The sequence below is a fragment of the Ammodytes marinus genome (genome assembly GCF_949987685.1).
Source record: "Ammodytes marinus genome assembly, chromosome: 11".
Lineage (NCBI taxonomy): Eukaryota > Metazoa > Chordata > Actinopteri > Uranoscopiformes > Ammodytidae > Ammodytes > Ammodytes marinus.
In genome coordinates, this window is record NC_137215.1 from 25,045,981 (window position 1) to 25,070,980 (window position 25,000).

The 25,000-nt window shown below is 42.2% G+C and overlaps 2 protein-coding genes across 2 annotated transcripts in view; one reads left to right on the top strand and one right to left on the bottom strand.

Moving 5' to 3' along the window:
• Positions 1-6: 6 nt before the first annotated feature.
• Positions 7-2,254, bottom strand: mcfd2 (multiple coagulation factor deficiency 2, ER cargo receptor complex subunit). The gene is made up of 4 exons (XM_080036658.1): positions 2,166-2,254; positions 1,153-1,353; positions 799-958; positions 7-146 (listed from the first exon to the last, which is right to left on the bottom strand). The coding sequence occupies exons 1-4, from the start codon at positions 2,234-2,236 to the stop codon at positions 15-17; spliced, it is 564 nt and encodes a 187-aa protein (XP_079892784.1). The 5' UTR covers positions 2,237-2,254; the 3' UTR covers positions 7-14.
• Positions 2,255-2,900: 646 nt separating this feature from the next.
• Positions 2,901-25,000, top strand: part of ttc7a (tetratricopeptide repeat domain 7A) — a gene marked incomplete at both ends in the record, with an annotated part of 51,117 nt that continues 29,017 nt past the window's right edge. The window contains 12 exons of the mRNA XM_080036535.1: positions 2,901-2,957; positions 4,564-4,762; positions 8,156-8,319; positions 9,379-9,547; positions 13,089-13,219; positions 14,205-14,329; positions 15,119-15,197; positions 15,831-16,000; positions 19,725-19,788; positions 20,241-20,378; positions 23,784-23,867; positions 24,940-25,000. The exon at positions 24,940-25,000 is cut by the window's right edge and continues 44 nt beyond it. Coding sequence (XP_079892661.1) covers positions 2,901-2,957; positions 4,564-4,762; positions 8,156-8,319; positions 9,379-9,547; positions 13,089-13,219; positions 14,205-14,329; positions 15,119-15,197; positions 15,831-16,000; positions 19,725-19,788; positions 20,241-20,378; positions 23,784-23,867; positions 24,940-25,000 — 1,441 coding nt within the window. The remainder of the gene's footprint in view (positions 2,958-4,563; positions 4,763-8,155; positions 8,320-9,378; positions 9,548-13,088; positions 13,220-14,204; positions 14,330-15,118; positions 15,198-15,830; positions 16,001-19,724; positions 19,789-20,240; positions 20,379-23,783; positions 23,868-24,939) is intronic.

Below are 25,000 nucleotides of genomic sequence, written 5' to 3' on the forward strand. Positions count from 1 at the left end.
GACTGGGTGAGGTGTCACTCCAGTGACTTGGCGAACTCTGCGTAGTCGATGTAACCGTCGTTGTTTTTGTCGTCGTCCCTCAGAACGTCGTCGATGAGAACCACGAGGTCTTCCTCTTTCATCGGTGTGCTGTGCTCTCCTCTCTCCTGTCAAAGACAACATACAAAACAGTCATGAAGACTTTTTCATAATGTACAACCAAGTCTCTCTCTCTCTCTCTCTCTCTCTCTCTCTCTCTCTCTCTCTCTCTCTCTCTCTCTCTCTCTCTCTCTCTCTCTCTCTCTCTCTCTCTCTCTCTCTCTCTCTCTCTCTCTCTCTCTCTCTCTCTCTCTCTCCTCTCTCTCTCTCTCTCTCTCTCTCTCTCTCTCTCTCTCTCTCCCTCTCTCTCTCTCTCTCTCTCTCTCTCTCTCTCTCTCTCTCTCTCTCTCTCTCTCTCTCTCTCTCTCTCTCTCCTCTCTCAAAATTGTCATTTTAATAGAGACTTGGTAGGACTGGAGTGTAATATTATATTCAGAAATATGTTTTAGTTAGTGTGCATCTAAAAAGGGATTTTTTATTATTATCAAGCAATTTCAAGCGCCTTTCATGCAATCTTCCTCCTGGGGGTGAAAGACAGGTGTTGAGGAAAAAAAGAGGAATTTTATGGATCCGGCAGCAAGTATTTGAAAAGTATCTCGCCTCTGTAATATAATGTGAAATGTTTTCCAATCAAGATGTAAAAGTTGGAGCCCAACACAGAGAGAAAGTAAATACCACACACACACGCACACACATAGTAACACACTCACACACACACACCTCTCTGTGTACGTGTGTAATAGCCGTGGCCAGCTCCAGCCCATCCAGCAGGTTGTTGCCATCATAGTCGTGCATCTTGAAATAATGCAGCTGGAGCTCCTGGGGCGACATCTCCTTCTCTGGTTTGTCTATCACTCCGTCTAAATGCTCCATGATGTGGCTGCAATACAAATGGGGGGGGGGGGGAGTTAGCACACCACAAAGATTTGATTACACAGAGTGTGTGAACACTGCCACTGACCAAAGTTCATCCCTCTTCTGTGCAAATAAAAAATGGCAGACACACACACCTACCGTATTGGGCAGAGAGAGAGCGTGCTGTGCTTTTGAATGTGGATTATATATGTCACTCACTCCTTGTCCTGGACCATGTTTCGGTCCAGGCGTCCGTGACCGTGGCCCGTCACGTGAGCCGCGCTCGCTACCACCGTTTCGGCCGGAGGGGGGGGCTGCTGCTGCTGCTGCTGCTGCTGCTGCTGCTGGGGGTCGGCCTGACAGGATACACACAGCACCATGCAGGAGACGAGGAGCACACTGCACCCCACACTCCTCATTCTGATGGCCACACATAGATAGATAGATAGATAGATAGATAGATAGATAGATAGATAGATAGATAGATAGATAGATAGATAGATAGATAGATAGATGGTTAAATTAAAACACATATGTGCCACATTCTATAGGCTACTACATCTATGGTGGACATATCATTTAACGCACCCCTTATTCATTTACACTACATCTACGTACTTGTTTGTATTTTCCAACATTCTTTAATTCCTATTTTTCCTTTAAACTTTTCATTCATCTTTCCCAGTGTTATAGGCCTAACTACAAATAAAACATTCATAGAGTCCTGATTTCAGTGTGCTCTTCCCCATTCAATTCTAACTAGAGCTACGTCAGTCTTAGCAGAGAGCATATGGCTCTGATGGACAGCTATGCCATACTGCCAACAGAGGAGACACAATTCAGTTAAGTAACGTTTGTAAATCATGTAGGCCTATGCAAACATAATCATACACATGCATGGATAGTTTAAGTTGTTGGAGTTGTAAACACGTTCCCAACCATAGAAAAACAGTGTTATGTAGGCTACCTGTTGTGAAAATCTCAGACAGACACATGCTGCTGTGCTACGAGGTATCATAACTGTCTGGCGTTATCTTAGTAAAGAGGACACACTCATAGACCTATCATAAAACTAACGGAAACATGTCGAGAAAGGTCGGCTGTAACAAGATGATTAGCATATGGAGCGTCATTTCAGGACTGCGTTGTAATGCCATGGATTATTCAAAAGACAAAAACCACACGGGACGTTCAGCGGTATCATGGCTTTAAAAGGGATTTCAAATACTCACTTGAAGTTGAAAATAATACGTGTCTTCGCTTGACGCTGTAGACAGTTGCGTTGTTTTCTTCGTTGCAACATTTATCAGTCAAAGCCTTTTAGGACCAAGCGACTTGCCGTAGCCCCACTCGGACACGACAGCTCATTGTGATTGGTTAGAGTTATCCAAGAGTATATAACGTAAGAGAGATGATTACCTGCACTGCGTCCGTTTATCCTAACATCTCGCTCGAAAAGACTACATTGTCACTTTTTTGTGTCTGAATTTGCAACTGAATTGCAAATGTAATATAGGCTACTCTGTCCATGTTCAAACATTTATATACATATAAATATTTTTAAGCTAAGGATACAGATACAGCAATAGCCTACATATAAATTCCTTCAGGGCAGGTGTTTGTCTGTTTGTCTGTTTGTTTGAGTGTGTTGTGGAAAAAAGAGAAAAAAATGCAATAAATAAATAAAGCAGCATTACGCAATCATACCGAGCCTTGCTGAAATACCTTTTTGTTCATTAAACTGAAATCACTTTTTGGGAGACGATCACTTTTGACCCCCCACCGGCTAGAACTGTCTTGACAGTGAAACAAATATTTGCGGTGACTCTGTCGTTACGTCAGCAGGGGGCGTGGAGCAGGTGCTCAGTCAGCTGTCATACAGTACTGCTCGGGAGCACGCTAGATTGTACTGTATTGCTGCGAGCTGCTGGAGGTCAATGTCTCGGCGAAGAAGCCTCGATTTACAAATGCAAAACTTCCAGAGAGAAAATGACGGAGCCAAATCTCTGTTCAGGAGGCTTGAGGTTTTTTCTATGTCATAAAGTAGCTGATTTAGACTGTCAGACCCGCAGTAGCCTATAGTGAGTGACCCCGGTCTCCCCCTGTATTGACACCCTGTGCTGAGGTTGATAGGACCATGTTTGTGAAAACTGAATGACAACGATTCCACTTCTCTCTGCCCTGTTGCATCCATTGCTTTGTGCAATTACAGGCAAAAGTGCAATCGCTGATGACAGATATAGCCTTTATTATTTTTTTACTCATCCAGGAGGTTAACCAACATCAGTCTGCCAATGTTGCTGAACCCAGATCAGTGTGGAAAGCATTTAAAAAATGTTTTGATTTGTTGATGAACATATAGGCTATTAAATTAACATTATTAAAATAAGAACAACAGCACCTAACATGCACCTACCCTGTGTCTTTCTCGTTTCTTAAGCCCTAGGCTACCTGATCCAGTTAAAGTGTTAACGGGAACGATTATGGACTTAAAGGAGGGGCACAATTAACATCCAACAGCTTCAGATCAAGTCCTCTCTAAATGCTACATACTCAGTTCAAGAATATAAAGAAAACCCTACTGGAAGGAGTCACTTCACTAATGTATTGGTGCTACACAGCATAAAATACCTTATGATATAATATTATTATTAGTATCATTATTAATAGTAAAGGTATATTACTTAGGCTACTTTACTATTGTAAAGTGCTGCAAGATGGCACAAAGACATACATTGAGAGGAATCACATTGAACAAGATGAGTTTATAACTGTTCATTAGAAATGTAGAACTATAATGTTACACATTAATGAATTAGTTCCTCTAACAACAACAACAACATTCTAACAATAAAACATATTCCCATATTGAAAATGACGGTGAGACACTGCAGACAAAACATTGTCTTTTCAAGCACTGGTTAATCTTTGTCTATTTTGCTTCCATAACATGTCCTCTATAGTATAAATTAATGTCCAAAATGTAGTCTACTTATGGGTGTTTATTTGACAAGACCTTGTCTGTTTGCTTCTTTATATTTCTTCCATTTCAACCATCTTTAATGGCCATTTTCTCAACAATATTTTTTTTCTCCAATATTCTGAACCTGAAATCTCAACCTCTAAAACACTATCCTAAACTTTCAATAATCATATTAGCACTATTCTGAAGGTTACTGAAGGATTTGTTCATATCATGTCTGATTCATGATACATTCTCTTCTTAAACACATGCCAAGGATGAATTTTAAGACCTGTAGGCTGTTTTTGTTTTTTAAAGAGATGCAAATGTACACATAATTGGTTATATATTCCCTATATGCATATGCATTCAAACATTTATAGAAGAAACATGTAGGCTAATACAAAAAAATATATATATATAATGTAGGATAATAAAGTAATCAACCGGCGTTTTATGATAATATCTAAGTTAACAATGTTACCCGATCCACCTGCAGTCTCTCGCCTTAAACAAAATAATCTCATGTCTGTCTCAATATTTACTTTTTGCGCTGTGTGTTTAGTCTTTGATGGCCCTTTCTGTGCCTGTAAACCTCCCCTACCCCACACACACTCCACCCCCCTCGCCATCCGCACTCAAGATTACACATTTATTTCTCCCGGTAGTCTGCAGTTACTCCCATCGTGTCTGGAGAGTACAGTCACCACCACCACCACCATCGGGACAGAGCGAGCATGGCATCCCGGGTCTCCTTCACCCAACTCCGGCTGGAAGTGGAGATGGAGCGCTACAGGGCCGAGTGCCAGTGGGACAAGATGCCGATGATCATCGACCAGATGCAGGCGGCGAAGTTCCACGAGGACGGTGAGTGGTATGCACCTGGGAGGACTGTTTGAAGTGGAGGTATCTCCTACTAGTCGCTTCCTGTCTGCTTTTACGGCTCACTGATATGCACACTGCAAGAAATAGCCTAACGTAGGAACTTAAAGGGTCTTTTAATCAGGCTGAATCTAATGGAGGAAGACTGCCAAAAAACTCTTTTAATTCCACTTGTTTATAGAGGGAAGTTTCAGATGGTTGTTTCCTAGAGTAAATGTCACTTTGTTTTAAGAAGATCCTTAATAAGAATGGGTTGAAGTGAGTTAATTTGCAATGGGAACAATGACAATGTACTGCAGCCTAACCCTCTTTGATTTGTTCAACTGATTTATAGAAAATAATGATTTGAAGACTCATGGAGAATCTAAAGGGTTTGTTCAAGGATGGATATTTTTTGCAGTGCATAGGTGGACACCAGTAGGACTTTGGACTCTCAACAAGATAGAGTTTGTCACTGTAGGTTTACACAGCAACTTTCTTCCACACAATAACAATAGCCAAAGTTTGCTTAAAGGTGGAGTCAGCTGTTCTGGACAATGCTTGTTGTCAAAATCAGTGAATAACTTCTCATGATCCGCTACCTGTCCTTACTGTGTCTGCATTGGAAAAAACAAAGGTGTTAATTAATACAAAGCCTATAGGCTATGTTAACTTGTAGCCTGTGTCAACAAAGGGTATGTAAACAAAGGGGCCACTGTAGCCAGCAACAACATACCTGTTAACAGAGCCTAGGCTGTTTATTAACACTGGATCTTTTCAGTGCTCACACAGTAGCAGATCGTAAGGAAATATTCACAGATTTCTACAAACAGTGATTTTGACAGCAAACCTTCTCCAGAATGGCTAACTCGACCTTTAAGTCTGTCCCAGTGGGTGAGAGAGAGGTCACTGGATGGCTCCAGCAACAAATAACGTCACTTCCAAAAAGTTGACAGTACACACAATGAAATAGTGTGTACATTATCAAAGGTGTCCTATGCGTATGGCTCCTTGTATTGTTACAGTGACACCCTTCATACAGGATAAACAGTAACAGTAGCACCTGCTTTATCTGAGGCAAGAAAACAGATTTTCCATTGGGCTATTCACTGCCTGCCTTTACCCTTGGAACCATACTGCTATCTGTGTGTGCGCAAGGAAACGCAAACACACTTATCCTTCTATGCCTCAGAAGCATATGTGGTTAAGTGGCTAATGCACCTGCCTCCACCTCTCACCTCTGCCGAGTAAATATGGGTTCAGGTTCCATGACTGAAAGTGTGCCGTTATTGTGCCCATATCTGGATGACAGCGGAGAGCGGCGGTTCTTTTTCTCCCTGCCTGCACATGCACTGGAGTGTTAAATGGATGTGGCGTTGCTGCATGCATGGCACGCATGCTTCACTTTTAGCTGAACTGACAATAGGTGCATCAGGAGAGGTAGTCGTAGATTTGAAGATAATAATGGGATTTGTGTGTCAGATGAAGTAATGACGAATTAAACTTGGTGTCAAGAGCCAGCCAACTGTAGAAGTATAAAAAAAGCAGCCACTGGTGTGGTGCACCCTCCATCCAAATGTCTCTTGCTGTAAGAAGTATTTTACTTTTAATAATTTAAAGCTAGGGGGAATGTAGGCGTTAAGATGTGATATCCAGAGCTGGTATTCTGCACCACAACTCCACACTCTCACAGGGAGAAATCATCAAATCTAGTAGTGGCAAATACATCTATTCACAGCACATAGATGCTAAGGTCCTATGTGAAAGTCCTCTATTCTTTTTTTTTTTGAATAAGTTGTTTTTAGCAGCCTAGGGGGAAAAACATTCTACAGTTAAAAACACATGATGGATATTTTATGGGTCATATCCAGTATTTTTAGACTCATATATAATTTAAGAGGCCCCTCCCTGGAGTTGTCCTGTAAACATAAATAAAAGTATCAGTTCTGTATTTCTCTTCAATCAGTGTTGTGTGTGTCCCGAAGGCCTTACAAACATGCAAAATGCATTTTCTCCCTCATCAAAATTTGCTAAGCTGATTTCTTGAGTATTTTAAGGCTCCAAAGTTCCTCCATGTTTTTCTAGCTAGCAGTCTTCCTCTTGATACAACCGCAAACACCACCTGTATCTGCGCCACAGCAAGGGTACATTCAGAATGATTAGGTTTTCCAGGGCTACAAAGCAAATAAGCTGGGAAGGATTCAATGTATCCCAACAATTAGACCTACTTTATGAATGGCAATCTTAACCAAAAGATAATTGAAGAATTAACTCAATGAAGCTGCCAAATCAATTTGGCTAGTCGCACGTTTTAGGGGACTTGAATGTGGCGATGACATTTGAAATGACATTTTCTTTGGCGCACACACGGTACGGACAGGTAGCCGTCCAACAGTGAGGAAATATTCACGGAGTTTGCTTGATTCCTGCTTATTCTTTGGAGTTAAAAATGTTATTCTTGAAAATGTGGCGGAATGAGGAACTGAAGAGGAGGTAGACAAAGGGAGATGAAACTTAAAGCGATGATTCACACCTACATGACTGGAGAACAGAGACGATCACAGCTGAAAGAACACTGGAGAGAAGTGAAGCGTGAGTGAAGTCAAGGGTCAAACTGTCTGTCCACCAATACTGTTCCACTCTCGGTTACTTTATTGCAACACTGTGTCTCTTTTCCAAAACCCCTGGGCTTCAGCTTTCTGTGGAACCATTAAAATAGCTCTCTGGCTGTAGTTATGGGCTGAGACCCGTCCGCCTGTTTATCCCTCACCTTCCCCTCGCTGATAGCTTTAGCCTTGGCTGTGCTGATAAAAACTAACCAGCAAATATGTCAAGTATATCAGGACGTAAACACGGCTCACGGAGCTGGCGTCAGATCACACACACGCACACACACACACACACACCGAATGGACAAGCTAAACAGGAAGGCTTTAATCGAGCTTGTGTGTGTGTGTGTGTGTGTGTGTGTGTGTGTGTGTGTGTGTGTGTGTGTGTGTGTGTGTGTGTGTGTGTGTGTGTGTGTGTGTGTGTGTGTGTACAAAAACTGAGGTTGTACTATACTGGAAACCGAAGGACATAACAGAGTTGGTTTACCGTACAAATAAACTTCGGGATCTTGATTTGGCGTAGGTGGACGTGCGAGTGCTTATCATATGATTTCAATGTTAAAGCTATTTTAGGAAAGCATTAGGGAAATGGAAACTGTTAGCTTCTAAAAAAGACCTCAGGACAGATTTGAACTCTTCTCCCTGAGCTGGTGGGAAATGCTGTTTTTAATGGAGCAAGTGAGGTTTGCTTTGGCTACAGAAACACATGGCCTGTGACCCTGAGCTCATAACCTACTCCAGCAAACTCTGTTCACTTCTGACTTGTTCTTTTTAACCGCGCCCCCTCCAGATGACTACGGGCTGCTGATGATGGCGGAGGCCCTGCTGGAGGAGTGCCTTCAGGAGAACATTGACCTGTTACGGACCTTCACACCCCTGTTGGACAGCTCCCATTCCAAACTGGGACGAGCCAAAAGCCACCTCAACAACGTCCTCAGCCGAGGCCGTCTCACAGTCAGTCTGACCTGGGGTTCCTTCAGGTCCTCCTATAGTTGTAGATTCCTCTCTGCCTCTTCTAAGCAATATTCTTTTTACTTAAAGGGGACATTTAATGCACATTTTTGGGTTCAAATGTGTATTTGTGGTGTCTTCTAGAAGTGGTACTCATGGTTAATTGTTGAAAAAAAAACATTATTTTCTCCATTTATTCATCACATTTTTACAGTATTTTTCACCCTCAGTCGGAAACGCTCCGTTATAGCACAAGCCCCCCGCCTTCAGGAAAAGTCTGCTCTGATTGGCCAGACCAACATGTGTTCACTGCTTGCCTGTGGCGGGGCTATCTATGTGTAGCATGCTAATGGGCTGCAGGGTCTCTGGCATCTCATCTGGAGACGCATGTAGGGCTTGAAGGTGGAGTCAGGGATTTTGTAAAGTGCTTGATGTCAAAATCACTTTTTGTCAAATAAGTGAATATCTCATCACAATCCGCCTCCTGTCTGTACTGTGCGATGAAGAAATATGATGTTAATACACAGCCTATGCTCTGTAAACTGGTATGTACACAAGGGGTATGTAAACAAAGGGGGCAATCATAGTTAGCGTCATGCCTATTTACATAGCTTAGTATTAACACTGGATTTTTGGACACTGGACACACACATCGGACAGGTAGCGGATCGTGAGGAGATATTCACTGATTTTGTACCAAGAAGTGATTTTGACAAGAAGCGTTTTCAATGCAGACCCCATCTCAAATATGCTAATTAGCTTCAGAGTGTTGAATCACACTCCACAGCTCATTTGAACAGCATGTCGATTTACACATTTCCTGAAATATACAGCCCAAGAGAAACTGACTGGGTTGTCTTAGTTGAGCTTTGTTGGGCTGGCAGGGACACCAAATACCCCAATATGTTAAGAGCCAGTGTTTCATAATATGTCCCCTTTAACAAAATAAAGGAAGTATTGACACTGTTATGGAAGAGGGCACAGGGGTGTCATACACAATTTTCTTCCATTATGTCACTTCAGGTTTTTGCCATAGCTTTGATTTCCTCCTGTCCCCTGTAGCCCCGGTACTTGAATGAGGCTCTGCTGCTGATGGCCAAAGTGCACTATGTTCAGGGTCGCTACCGGGACGCCCAGGGAATGTGTGCCAGGGTGGGACTGGACGAGCTGACCAGGGATGAGCAGCCCACCTACCACCTCCGCCTGCTGACTGAGGCTTTCGTCATTAAAGGTATTAATACCTCCTGAACAAAACTGTTGGAAGTTCCGTTTATTATACAACTTGGGTCTTACCATCATACTACTACTGATATCAAAACATTACTAGCTACAGTAATTGCTGAGATCTGCAAACATGGCCACATTGGTAAGCATTTCAAAAAGTCAGGTGGGGCAGAACACCTTCATTCAGATTGTACACAGGCACACAGTTTTGCCAAATGTATTTGAAAGAGAAAGCATGTAGACAGGGAAGGAAAGCTCCAAGGCAGCAGAATACAGAAAATATACAGTGGTTTGTAGATGAAACTAAATTCTTGGCGGCGATTTGGACACCACAAAGAGCAAGGCCATGACATAGGTGTGTGAAAAGTTGGTTCCTGGTCAAATGGTATGAACTGGGGTTTCGCCAGAAAACACTGTGTTTCTCACACTCTTAGAACGGAACCAGAGCTGGAACTCTGTGTGATAATAGCATGAGAGAGTCAGCTCATTCATTGCGTGAGTATCAAAACTACTAACTAACTTAAAAAGTAGCATGGTCTTACACCACTCACCTAGTGTGTTACTCAATTATTCATAGCTTCTGATTAGAAATGATCCTTCCTGGGACTGAGGCAGCACTCAGGACTGGGCATGTTTCTTGTAAAAACACCACAGGCGAGACTGAGCAGCTCCCTGCATACATTTCCTTAATAATCCCTTTCCTATGAAATCCTGTTGCCAGGAGTGATTAAAGCCCTTAAAATCACCAGAGGACCTTGTACGGGGCGTTTGGAAGCGGAGCTGGGCGGGCTGAGGAAATCCAATTTTGTGATGAAATGAATGTAACACGGCTGGAAAATATCAGCTTTATTAGACAGTGCAATGGACATGTCAGTGACCTCGTGGTGTGTGTTTGTTTTGAGTCCTAACCTCAGTTTGTTTTAAATTCTAAGTGGATGACAGTGATGATGTGAAAGGGGAGATGTGGAAATGTGGCCCTTAAGTTGACAAAGAGAACCTATAGTCTCCTAACACCTCATTAATAACGTCTGAAATGGGACAGGTTCAGAGTAGAAGCCCCTCGGGGAAGAGATTGACTGGGACTGGCAGATTTCCATACGGATGCTGTTTTTAAAAACCCAAATGATTGTGAGTCACACGTCAGGGAAGTATGTACTGAAGTGTTACTCACGGTCACTCAAGCTGTCTGAAGTCTAAGAATGGTGCCCCGGTTATAGCACTGCATTTTTGGGTCACTTTCAAAAATATGCTGTTTCCAGCTAGATACAATCTCAAGTATTCTGTCTTCTGTGACACATTGAACAGCATCATTATTAAAAGGTCAAAGGTGACACACGCAGAGCATTACGCTAACCCACAGTCCTCAGAGCTCTGGGTAATCTAGTTACACTCATCATCATCATGTCATTACACTCCCTGTTTCCTGACAATCGGACATGACTTCATGCTCATAAAACCGACGAGGCTTTTATTCCGGCAACTGTTTGGATTTGGATTTCATTTGATTGTTTTTTTTTAAACAGGGTTTCATACACAGTCTGGGAAGTTTGGAAAAAGCTCGGTTTTAAATATTGTGTCTTTCAAGGTTTGAAATGTGCTTGAAACCTGAACGCATAACTGGAAGTTAAACGCTGGACTGACTTAACCCTTACCCTTTTTTTCCCCTATACCTTCATGCTGACATGTTGGCCATGTTATTGAAAATGATAGTTTAAAAAAAGTATATTGGGCTCATGCAGCACACTTTTTATATTGGACTTTAGTCTTTTTTATATCAATACCTTTTATGGAAAATCCATGTTTTTCTTTAATAGCTTTATTAGGTGATTATCAATATACATTATATGAATGAATGCCCTTCCTTTTTACTAATGAGCAGTGTATGAATTGAAACGCATATTTATTTTTTTCCTACATATATATTTAAGGGGTTTTTGGAATAGGTTGATATTTTTATCTTTTAAGTGTTGTAAAATTGCTTGAATTCTGCTCTTAAAAAGCTGTACGAACCCTGTTTAAACACACTGAATGATATGTACGGTGGATTGTTTTTGATGGACTCTGACATGCTCTGTTAGATCAGATCCTGTGGGGGTTGAGCGCAGCCCCTTCCCATGGCTTCTCTGTCTGTCCGTAGCACGTTGTTGTTGTGGGAATGAAGTCCGATGTGAATATTTGGAAGATGATGTCTTGTCTATTGGCAGCTGGCTGTTTATTTGATTAGGCCTGGTGTCTGGCCCCGGGCTGCTGTCCGTCACAGCCTGCCTCCTGCGCTCTACAACTCTTCCTGTAGACTGTTTGTGTGGACCAATAAACCCACTAATGTACGTCAGAACACCATCATCTGGATGTGCCTGTCCATCTGTACAGCGCAATTATGACAAAATGGGCAAAGTAAATGAAAGAAATGCACTACAAATATCTATTAATTGAAGCCAAACAGTTATCTGTCATATTTTTATTTTCTCTCCATTTTTAGGATAAGAATCAAGTTTAGAATAGAAGAAAGCCCTAAAAAGTAGACGTTATCCATTATGTATCATATGAATGTGAAGATTGGAACTCTTGATGGAGTCAGCGATTCTGGAGAACACTTGTTGTCAAAATTAACTGTTGTCAAAATCAGTGAATATCTCCTCCATTCCACTACCTGTCCGTACTGTGTGTGTGTGTGTGCTGAAAAATAAAATTTGGTGTAAATACACAGCCTAGTCTCTGTAAACTGGTATGAAAACTAATGGGTTTAGCGTTTTTTTTGTAGCAACTTGCCCGCTCACAGAGCATAGGCTGTGTATTAAAGGTGAAGTAAGCGGTTTATTTATGTTAATATAAGTATTAAATCGCTTTATTCATACAGTGATCACTTTCATAATGTGCGCGTTTTATAAAGCCGATCTCTCAGTCAGCTGCTCTGCATGTAATCGGCTAATAAACTTTTCGGGGGATCCCGAAATTAAAATCCAATCACAAGAGAGAACGCTACAAACCGAAACCCGTCTCACTCATGGTCTCAATGCCGGTGCACGCCAGAGCAACAGATGGGTGAATGTTTATGCGCCTACAATGGCGGAGCAGGTAAAAATCCTTCCCAATGTCTGTTTTGATGGTTTTTATCGTGTTTTATCACACTTATGGATCTGAGATGATGCTAGATAACTCGCTGCTTGAAGATCGCAGTGCATTAATGTGGTGACGTAGGGACTAGCGAGGGGAGTGCTAACTGCAGTAACTGACAGGAAGTTAGCTGAAAGAACAATTCCGCTTACAGCACCTTTAACACTGTGATTTATTTTCAGCGCACACACACACACACACACACACACACACACACACACACACACACACACACACACACACACACACACACACAGTACGGACAGGTAGCGGATTGTGAGGAGATATTCAGTGATTTTGACAATAACAAACAAAAGCAACAACTAAATAATTGCAGTTTTTATAATGTAATCTACCTGCATGTTGTTGGTTGGATGGTAGCAGATGAAGGTTGAAACTAATGATCACTGGAAGAAGCCCTCCTTGTGTTCCAGGTCTGTCTCTGGACCACCAGACAGTGTCGGCCGTGTCCCGTGTGCGTCTGTCTGAGAGGGAGGAGGAGAGTCTGTCCTGTTACCTCCGCGCCTGTGATGCAGCCCTGTCCTACCTGCAGGAGCTCGACAAGGTGGGTGAATTATTTGGAAATATGAAGTCATTCTGTATCCGTCCACTAAGCTCATTTTAGTCAGTTGTACTTGCATTTCCATTTTGTGCGGCTTTAAATTTATCTTAGTCTATATCACAGCTATAGTTGCTGATTACTGTTCAAATTGAGATATTACATGCAAAACATATGATCCGTTTATAGAAATATGATGCATAGATGTATATAGTATAAAAGTATATAGAGTCACTATAGCTCAACCAAACTCTGAATTGAAGTACTACTTACTTGTTTGGCATGCTGAGATCTGCTTGTCAAGCCATGAAGCACTCTTGAAAACCATTTGGAAAAAAAGCACATTGAGCATAATTGAAAATAAGCGTTTTCTCACTGAGAGCTGTTCAAATAAGCAATTTAAATCAACCGAACGCTGATAATGAAATTTACTTAATATTTCAATGCAAATACTATAACTTGTTTGGCATGCTGAGATCTGCTTGGCAAGCCATGAGACACTCCTGAAAACTATTTGGAAAAAAAGGTAGAGCACATTTGAGCATAGTTGAAAATAAGCTTTTTCTCACTTAGAGCTGTTCAAATAAGCAATAAAAATCAACTGAACGCTGATAATGAAATTGACTTAATATTTCAATGCAAATACTATATGTTAAGGTATGATAACAATCTAATATAATATGATAATAGGCCCATTCTGCAAAATTAGTATTGATTCTTTTGACACTGTACTTTTTGTTCCCAATACTTCTATACTTTTACTTAAGTGCATTTTTAAAGTGTGGTGTTGCTACTTTTACTTCAGTAAAATATCTGAACACATTTTCCACTACTGTTATCTGCTTTACAATGGGTGCCCATTAAAACATACTATCTGTTTTCATAAACTCTGGGACTATTTTGCTTCTCTCCTCTCTACATTATTAACAGTTTACTGCAGCAACATGGCTATACATTGAACTTAAACCGTGTTGTGTGTGCATCCAAACAGACAGTAACAACACCCCACAATAAGACAGCCAAAGCCTGTCTGTTTCCTCCACCTGTGGACATGGAGCTGGGCTACTTCCTCCAGGCTGCACTGCAGAGCGCTTACCTTTGCCTGCTGCAGAGGGGGTGAGTCTACAAACACACATACACATACACATACACATACACATACACATACACATACACATACACATACACATACACATACACATACACATACACATACACATACACAGTGTAGTGCCTTACTGCCTTCCATAAAACACCCGCCTGTTCTGCTTTTAAAAAACAATTTTGACTTGTCCTTCTCAAGTTAAAAGATGTCAGGCGGCGAAAAAACGCTTACCTGATTGCTTCAATACAAATAATACACCCTCTATGATGAAATAAATAGTGAAAAAAATCAAATAAATTGTTACATTGTCAGTTGTGAGCTTTGAATATTGAAGCGGAAGCCATTATTTATCTCCCTGTGTTTGCATTGGATTGAAGAACCCCAGTGCAGCCATGTTGCATTTTAAGTAGTGACCAGCAGGCGTCAGTGTTGCTCTAGGATTCATAAAGGCCAAAGTGGTATGTGTTTGTGTCGACCTGTCACATTCACTCAGCTACCAGATAGGGCAAGCTAAAAATGAATGCTGCCCAATACAACAGTACTGGAGTAAAGCTAGAGCATTCATACAACTGTTGTTTGTGGTGCTGTTGTGCTTTAGTCTGAATTTCACTGTGCCTCTGTAAACAGTGTGTGTCGTCTTCCCTTCTAGGCGCTATACAACATAGCATCAGCTTCTTCTTCTTTTTTCAGTGTTACACCCTCACAACCTATAGATCACACTGATTAACGCCCACTGTGTGTGTGTGTGTGTGTGTGTGTGTGTGTGTGTGTGTGTGTGTGTGTGTGTGTGTGTGTGTTAGTCATCTTGCGCAGGGTGCTCACCAACTGCGTAGGGTGCTCAGGGTGGTGGAGTCACGGGGGTCTCAGAGCTTCAGGAAGGTAAGGCGTCACACACACACACACACACACACACACACACACACACACACACACACACACACACACACACACACACCCATGCACAAAAATAGACAAACTCACACATAGGTGACCGCTGCAGTTTGCTTTGCTTGCTACCATGCATTTATTATTCTACACTTGAAGTTAAAGGTGGAGGCAGCGATTCTGGCTTTCAAAATCACTTTTAATCAAAATCAGTGAATATCTCCTCATGTTCCGCTACATGTCCAAACTCTGTGTGCGCGCTGTAATAAAAGAAGAAAATGGTGTTACTGTAAAACACAGCCTAGGCGCTGTAAACTTGTTTACAAACAAAGGGTATTTAAACCAAGGGGCCCACCATAGCTAGCTACATGCCCCTTTACAGAGAATCCCTGACTTCTCCCCGGCAGATTTTGAAAGACACATATCGGAAACAACTTCTATACATAATATCAGGAAAAAGGGATACACTGCTTAACATACTAAGAACTAATCTCCTTGTTTCCATGTGCAGTGCAGATAATGGAGTGATTGTAAGAATAGCTTAACCTCTCATCAATAGGCTATACTCTCCTCTCATCCACCCATTGCAGCATCCCCTTTATATACACTGTGTATTCCCTTTTCCAGTCTGCCCAGAGGAAGCTAGCCGAGGTGCTGCTGAGCTCGGTGAGTGAGGACAGCTACTGGCCCCCACTGGGCCCCCCGCCTCCGGCCTGGCTGCACAGGGAGGGGGCGGCCGCCTCCAAAGACGCCAGCTACCCCACTGTCAAACCACCACAACGTTACAGCACTGAGTGGTCCGTATTCTCTTTGTTCTTGTATGCCTTTTATTTTCATTCAGCCTGTCTTAGTAAGGCTAGACACTGCAGGTGAATAGGGTAACATTTTGAACGTATAGATATCATCTTGACACTTTTCCAGTTGATTACGTACATTGAAACATTGAATTTGTTTGTATTTTTACATTTTTAACTAATATGCCATTTTTACCACATTACTGAACAGATTTTGGATACAGCCTTTTTTTCTTTTTATAAATCAAAAAAATTATACGTACAGGTCTTAAAAATGCATTTTCAGTTACGTTATCTTTATTAGTCAGTTAACACTAGGCACATTGAAATGAGTCTTTTTAGCATCTCCCCTCACAAGTTACCACACTTCTGAGGGGGTCAGAGCGCAGGGTCAGCCATAGTACAGCGCCCCTGGAGCAATTTTGGGGTGTCTTGAACCAGCGACCTCATGGTTACTGGTCGGCCCCTCCTCCTCTAGGCCATGCTAGCACCCAAAACTTAAGTTTTATGAACAAAACGTATCAGAAATCTGACAATTAATAACATATGAAGAACGAAACCTAGTGCTGAGAATGACTAAAAGTTTAGTAGATGCAAGTGCTTTGGAAGTTGAGATTCTTAGTTAAGAGTATTGAAAAACGAAAAACTAATGTTGAGATAATGGCCGTTATAGATGGTTGTATCGGAGAAATATACAGATGCAAACAGACAAGGTTTAGTCAGATAAACACATATATGTACATTTTGGACCTTAAATGTATACTAGTATGAAAGCAGATGTTATGGAAGCAAAATCGAATTAATTATGCGGTGCTTTAAAAAAGCAATCTTTTTGCCTGCAGTGTCTTACCTAAATTCTCTTCCCTTTGACTTAAAGGAATACTTCCCCCATTCGGAACCGGCGTTCTATCATTATAAAATCGCTATTATAATATAATGAATGAGGTTTTTCTTCCCTCAGTCTTTCCTCAGTCTTCCCTTGGCCTAGCTGTCCTGTTAATCCTACCCCTTCATTTTTACTAGTCTGATGTCACATGTAGAGTTAGACAGTGAGACCATAAAACACTCTTTCTGCCTTTTCTCAGGGTAGAATGAACAGATTTCAAAAATCTTTGCACATTTATACTACATAGGATCTCAGAGTTCAATACACCTTCATATTCCCACCAGTGAAGTAGGTCTTTAAGTGAACTTTAGGCACAGAGGGTGATGCCTCCAGTGAATGTGTTTTTGTGACTCCACTGAGTCAACTCACGCTTGTTAACTTCTGGTGTCAGTTTCATTTGTCAAAGTTGCACTTTTCCAGCCCGCGTGGTGTCCGTTTGGTCCAAGATAGTATCTCACAAACCGCTGTAGCACGGGGCAGTTGGCGCCAGTTCTATTTAGTCAAAGTGTAGTCTTTCTTGTGCTAAAGACCATGAGTCATCGTGAGGGAGGCGTGAATCTGAGCCGGGTCTTTTACAAAGTATAGAAAGGACGCTGCTTTCACATGAAACGAGTCAGCTAACAGTGGGAGAGAGAGAGAGAGAGAGAGCTAACAGTGGGAGAGAGAGAGAGAGAGCTCGTAGGCTAACTCTGTACACTAGGTCATTCAAGGTGAGGTGAATCCCAAAGCACACACACACTCTCTCTCCTCCTCTTTTCAGTCCAGTCTGGAATCGTAACTCATATGAAGGAAAGGGAAAGAAATAGTGCACTGCTGAACAACTGGTGAATGCGGGCAGTCGGCATGTCATTGCATTTTAAAGTCATGGGCATCCGACAAACATGATTATGTAACCTCCTACTGAATTAAACAATTGTTACGGTTCATAGTGAGGTCATTACAACAAAGTTTACTGCTCAATCGTTTTATTTTTGTTTGTATTATTTTTTTTTAACCATGTTCAATAAAGACTTAAAAAAAAAACACTTTAAGGTACAGTCATCGAAAAAGACAAATATGACAAAGAAAAACTAGGTTTGGTTTAGACACGGACAGACCTGATAGCATTTGTGAAAAAGTATAGTGCACAAGACTAATAGGGCACAACACTGTCACAAAACAAGAGCACTGGTTGATGGTTTAAGACTGCACATTATACTAGCCGAGAATGCAAAAAAGAGCCCATTCATAAATAAGATGGCAAACCTTTAGATTGATCAAAAAAAATGGTGTCTAGTTTTCTTTAAATTGTTTACTTACAGTAACAGATAGTGATGTGTTGAGGTGACCTGGGAAAACAGAGATCTCTAATTACTCTTTCATCACCTGCAACTCTGGACCAACTCAACACCTTCTAAACTGCAAGCTAAACCAGTCTGATGTTAAAACTGGACAAAACATTAGAATACAATAGGATCGCGAAGAGAATAATTTCATTGGGATTGCACAGTGTACAATGAATGTAGGCGCTTCATACAAACACAAACAGCAAATATACAGTAAATATATAAAGAATTGTACAATATAGGCTTTACAAAGAAAATATTTAGAGTAGAAAAAAATTTGAATGTAATACACAGTGAAATATTTGGCAGCATAGTTCATTTGTGTATGTACATGTGTACTGCACATTGACTACATACGTGTACATAAGGTGCATTGAAGTGAAGGTCCGTAAACATTTGGGAATGGTCCCAAACAGTCAGTGTGTCAGTGTTAATACAGAGTTGAGTTGTCTTAACCTCTCTGGGCTAGAACAACAGCAAATAACAACATGACATAACTAGACCTGACCTGACTGGACCTATTCATGCATGAATTACAACCAACCCGCTCATGAGCTTTTCCTCTTGATGCATGAAAGAAAATGAACTTGAACGAATGGGAAAAAAATATTCAAGCACACATTCTTCAGGGCGTTTTTTTTCAACTGAAATAATATATATTTCACAAACCAATGAATGAAATGTGGAAGAAAATAATACATAAAAACAATTTTACGTCAGAAAGTCATATCATTTAGACATATTTAAAAACAAATATATATCAAATCTACTGTGGTGGCTGATGTGTAACTATACCACCAAAACCCCATGCATACAAGAAAACAGCTTTTGAGCAGCTGTCCACTGCAGTCACCACTATGCATGGCATAACAACATGAAAATGCATGGCCCGGTCCTCGCAAGCCAAACTGGTTATCTGCATTGCAACACTAAACTGTAGGTTGGCTCCTTCCTGCATTTCCTTCTTTGCTGGGATCCTGGGAGCCATACTTAGTCACCAGCACATGACTAATCCTGCCCACACTATCATAACGCCAAGATCTAAATCCGTGTCTGAGATTAAGAGCAGTGGAGGAACAGGAGACTTCAGCCCAGAGGAGTAGCTGCACTTCAGTATTGTTCCTGGCTATTGTCATGGGTTTACCTCTTGTGAAAAGGCCACGCTGGTGTCTGGTGAATGTGTCCGTTAATAGGACACAGAGCTGGCCGTGCAGGGGGCAAAGAAAGTGATGAAAGAGAGGGAGGGGAGAGGTACAGGTGGTAGAAACGAAGGCGCCAGTGTGTGTGTGTGTGTGTGTGTGTATCTGTGTGTATGTGTGTGTGAGACATCTGAGCTTGATCTGTGTATTGATACACCCAGGGTGGTCCGTGTTGTGTTACAGCACCACAATTGAGACAGAAACTGTACACTCCCAAGGCAATCCAGCTATGGACGAGCCTTGGGTGTGTGTGTGTGTGTGTGAAGGATAGACTTCCTGTTATTCTTAACCATTTCCTGTTTCCCGTGTCCTGGCAGTTGCTTCTGTCCTCAGGACGTGGTGGAGGAGGCCGTGTTGCTGTTGCTCATCACAGAGTCCATGGTGAGACACACACACACACACACACACACACACACACACACACACACACACACACACACACACACACACACACACACACACACACACACACACACAGACACTCTCTCTCTCTTTCTCTCTCTCTCCCTCTCTCTCTCTTTCTCTCTCTCTCTCTCTGCATACTCTAGAATTCCCCTAACGCTCTTAGCCTTAATGCTTTCAAAACACATACCCCACTTTCCCCTTCCTGACTCTGCACAACACTTGATCCATAGACGTGAATGTCAGCACTGTACTAGAAATGTACAACTAAACTTTGCCTTAAACGTGTGTATTGAAATATCGAACAATAAAAAGCAAGAATATTCCAACCGGCTACAACAGAACCCTGATAGAACCCTGTTCACACTGAATACATTTAACTTAAAACAATCAATAAACCTTCCCCTCTCTCATGCTCTCTGTGCGTTCAGGCGAGCGGTGAGGCGGTGATCAGTCGTCTGCCCGACCAGGCCGATGCTCGCCAGGCCAGCCTGCAGGATGCCACCTCTGTCTACGACCTGCTCACCCTGGGCATGGCCAGGAGGGGGCAGTATGCCATGCTGTCTGAGGTGAGCTGACACCATACAGTCTATGGGTGACACACACAGACACACACATACACACACACGCACACACACACACAAGCACGCACGCACACACACACACACGCACAGACGCACGCATGCATGCACACACACACACACACACACACACACACACACACACACACACACACACACGTTTGTACTGATATACTTGTTAGGACATTCATTTATATAATAAATAATGCATTCCCTAGCCCCTAACCCTAACCATCAAAACTAAATGCTTTACCCTAACCCTTAAACTTAATATTTGAACGCTAAAACCCTCAAACAGACCTTTTTTGAGGCCTGTCCAGAAGTGAAAACCGGACAAAATGTCCTCACTTACTCACAAGGTCTAAAACTCAAATTAAGTCTCACAAAAATAGTTGTACAAGTACACACAAACACACACACACACACACACACACACACACACACACACACACACACACACACACACACACACACACACACACACACACACACACAGGCACACACATTCTATGCTGGAGGTCTGAGGGGCGGGGGGGGGGGCAAAGGAGGGAGTGATGAGACGTGTTAGTGAGAGCTTTGCCTTTGCCAAACTTTTTAATGAACGTCCTTATCACTTTGAGTGAGGGGATTATGTGTCTTTTTTCTCTTCCTTTCCCCTCCCTCTCTCCCTCCCTCTCTCCCTCCCTCCCTTCACTTTCTGTCTTGTTCTACTTTCTCTCTCCCTTTTTATTTCAGTATCTTTCTCCAAATTCCTCCTCCTCCGTCTCACTTTCTTAACAAGCCCCCCCCCCCCCATGTGACCTCTATACAGTAGATGCGGGAAGTTGGGGAGGCGGAGGTTAGAGGGGGTTCTCTCAAATTAGGATTGTCCACCTGTCTGACTGATTCATAGATAGCATCAGTCATCTTCTAAGGAGGACCACACACACACACACACACACACACACACACACACACACACACACAGTCGTACAAACCGGTGTAATTCCACCTAGACCAGTAGATCAGTTGGCTGATGTATGAGGCCAGTATATGTGGGCCATTTATTAAAAAATTAGATGTCAGCCAGTCAGTGCCATCCATCTCTGGTGTGATGAATATGATTCACATTGATCGATGACAGCCTGACCCAAGCATTAATCAATCCCCGCAGTGTCAGCAGCATGGTTCTGATTCCAATATCAAATGACAATAGGCTACAGGGCTACACACACACACACACAAGTCCTCATTAGTGTTATAAGAAGGTTATGAAGATGGATACGTCTTACATTCTTGTGGGAATATCAGTCAATAAATAAGGTGCAGGCTTGTATGGGAAAAGAAATCAATGATTTTTGCAGAATAGAAACAACAATCAAATGGCAATGATGGAGGAAATAGAGGAATCCTGTAGTTAAGTGAAGGCAGTAATATAATATCACAGTGTAAATAGTAAAGTATGTGTAAAAAAGAACTGCATTCAAAAATGTTAGTAACCAAAGTACATTCTACCACCACTTTCAGAGTCATGTATTATTCTATAGGCCCATGTTAAATGATTGGATTAATATTACTGGTGCATTAATGTGTGAGTAGCTGGCGGAGGTATCGGGACAGTTTTAGCTATGCTGGCAGCAGGGCTCCGGGGACGACACTGGATGGATTACCATTTAATAACGATTCTCAAGGTCCCCAGTGAGGGGCTCCTGATGAGTTTGGTGATGGCTTGACTTTTCATCCAGTGCTAGCCTGTTGGAGTTCTTGCCTGTGAAATATCATGACAGTTGAGTGAATTGTGTGTGTGTGTGTGTGATCCCTGAATGTTTCATCCGGTGCCATTATCAAGGCAAAGTTGTCTTGGTCATGTCTGCTGAAAGACATTCCCATCAGATCTGCCCCTGGCCCACTGTACTGAATGATCAAGCTAATGTGAGCATAGTACTAGCATACAAACCCACATGGTTAACGTGGTAAAAATGCATTATATTTTATACTTCCGCTCAATTTTCATTTCCCTTCAGTAGTCTTCTGTACAAATTAAATGAAGTATGATGGTCTGGTAGGACCAGGCTATTATATTTTAACATTATGAATAGCAAATTTAGAAGATTAGTTGTGGCATACTCTGACAAGTAAATGTGTAGTAAAAGAAATAAAGTGTGTTTCCTTCCGAAATGTAGTTGAAAAGTATACAGAAGTTGAACACTTGTACTTAAATGAAGTGTGCAGTAGTGGCGTCGGTGTGCCTCGTTGCTATCCACCACTCACAGTATTGAGTTTCACCTCTGCACAGGGGTTAAATCTGGGTTTGTTAAGTGTGGGGGGGAGGTGGGGGGGGCTGATTCAGCAGGGCTAACGAGGGTCAGCACCACTACATATGTAGCAGCAGCCGTGACAGCTGCCATTCCATAATCACAGACGTTTACAAGTAATACTGTGGTTTTAACTGATACTCAGCTGTGTTAATAGCAATTAGCTGCACAGTCCACACACCCTCTTAGTACATCAGATCCCTCACTGTTTGATGTGTTGAGCTCTGTATAGGCCTACAGCAGGGTCATCTCTGTCTGGTATGTTAAACGGTTGAGCAGTGTTTCCAGTAAGTGCACATTATTTCATCAGAATTTCAGTCAGATCCTTTTTTTTTTTACTGGTGTAGTTCACTCCAGCATGACTGACAGAAGGATAAGAGCCTTGTCCTACCATGCCCCCTTTTCTGTGGAATCCTGAACAAATCTGTGAAGCTAGCTCAGTCCATTCTTTTCAAAGCAAACTAAAAAACACACCTCTTTTTGCCTCTACCTTTCGCATCACTTCACTATGTTTGCCCAACATGTCATGAGTCACCCTTAGTGTTGTTTTTATGTTTTCGTTTTTTAACATGCACTTACACACGCATTTCATCATATGGCACTATTTATGTCACATTTCCTTGTTCACAATGTTTTATTATATGAAGTCATTTCTCTTGTTTTTATATTGTTTGTTCGTGCTAGGACATTTGTATTTAGCTTGAGTCGTACAGCCCTTTGATGTATTCTATGTGCGTGACATTTTACTAACACACATTTTGATTGATTGACAACTTCTGATGCAGTGGCACCTTGTCCTGTGCTCCACCACACACACATCAATCACATTATTATGTGCCCGAACAACACTGAGTGGGTGCTGAGCGCGGCTGACTGACTGTATTTTCAAGCTAGAAAAATGTAGTCGAGAAGAGTGGCCACTCAGTTTACTGACATCGTATAGGCCTAACCCGAACTTCCCTGAATTTTTTTTGTCTCATTCTGGGTTCACCTGGCCACAATCTCTGCTTCATCCTGTGTTATGCATGCTACTAGTATAGTATGAATGCTGCCACGTAAAAAAGGCATTATTTCTGTGTCTTCATTTCTTCCCCGCCAGTGTCTGGAGCGAGCCATGAAGTTTTCTTTTAACGAGTTCCACCTCTGGCACCAGCTGGGCCTGTCACTCATGGCGGCCGGGAAGGTGAGCTCATGTCTCCTTATAAACCAGCAGCAGCAGCGCACGCACGCACACACACACACACACACACACACACACACACACACACACACACACACACCACGCCACACCCAGAGGAGACATCCATCTTCCGCCATGTGTCTGTCTCTGTCCTATACACCCCGCAATCCTGACTCACCCTTATGTCCAGACGTGCAGCAAATGTTGTTCACAGACGCACACAAGTGTCCAGTCGGCTCGGAGCAGCTGATGGGTGGGGTTTTATCTGCTCTCTGGACCATTTGAAATAGTGATGACTAGAATATTTGCACAAAAAGTAAAATGACATTCGACTTCCTTTACTAGTCTAAAGCATTTAGGTGCAGAATGTATTAAGCCTTAGGGCAACCCCCACCCACAGACTACTACTGTAAAAAAAGACAAGAAGAGAGAGAAGAAAAATAGAAACCATTTGGGAGTACTATTACATTTGATCTGCTGCTAAATAAAGTTAAATATTGGGGCAAAGTAATGAAAATGAAGTCGTTATAGTTCAAATTTTCTCTCTCACTCTGTGCATTAGTCTCTTTCTGTCCTAGTGTGTGTGTGTGTGTGTGTGTGCGTGTGTGCGTGCGTGCGTGCGTGCGCGTGCATGTGTGTGTGTGTATGTGTGTGTGTGCAGGCCTACGCCCATGTGTGTGTCCGAAATAAATTGATCGGAGTTGCAGGATAAAGTAACACTGCAGATCAATGGAGAGCTCCAGAAATAGGCTGCTCCCTAGAAGGAGAAGGGGGCCGCCTCAGTGTCGTCAGATCCGATTCTATTTAGGGCCAGGCCGGCCGTGTGTAGTGTGTGTGCGCATGTGTGTGAGCCCATGTGCGCGCATTAATGATTGGCCTACATGTATTAAGTGACTGTGTGTCTAAATGAGTCTATTAGGGATGTGTTAGGACAGCTGATAGGTGTTTAATACACGATCCATGTCATCGGCGGCCGCATGATAACTGGCCCAAGAACCCCAATTTGTCATTCACGTGTGTGTGTGTGTGTGTGTGTGTGCTTGTGTGTGTGTGCTTGTGTGTTTGTGTGTTCCAGGGAGTTGGTGCCGTGTCTGTATTTAAAGAGTGTGCCAGGATGAGACCCCAGGACCCCTCAT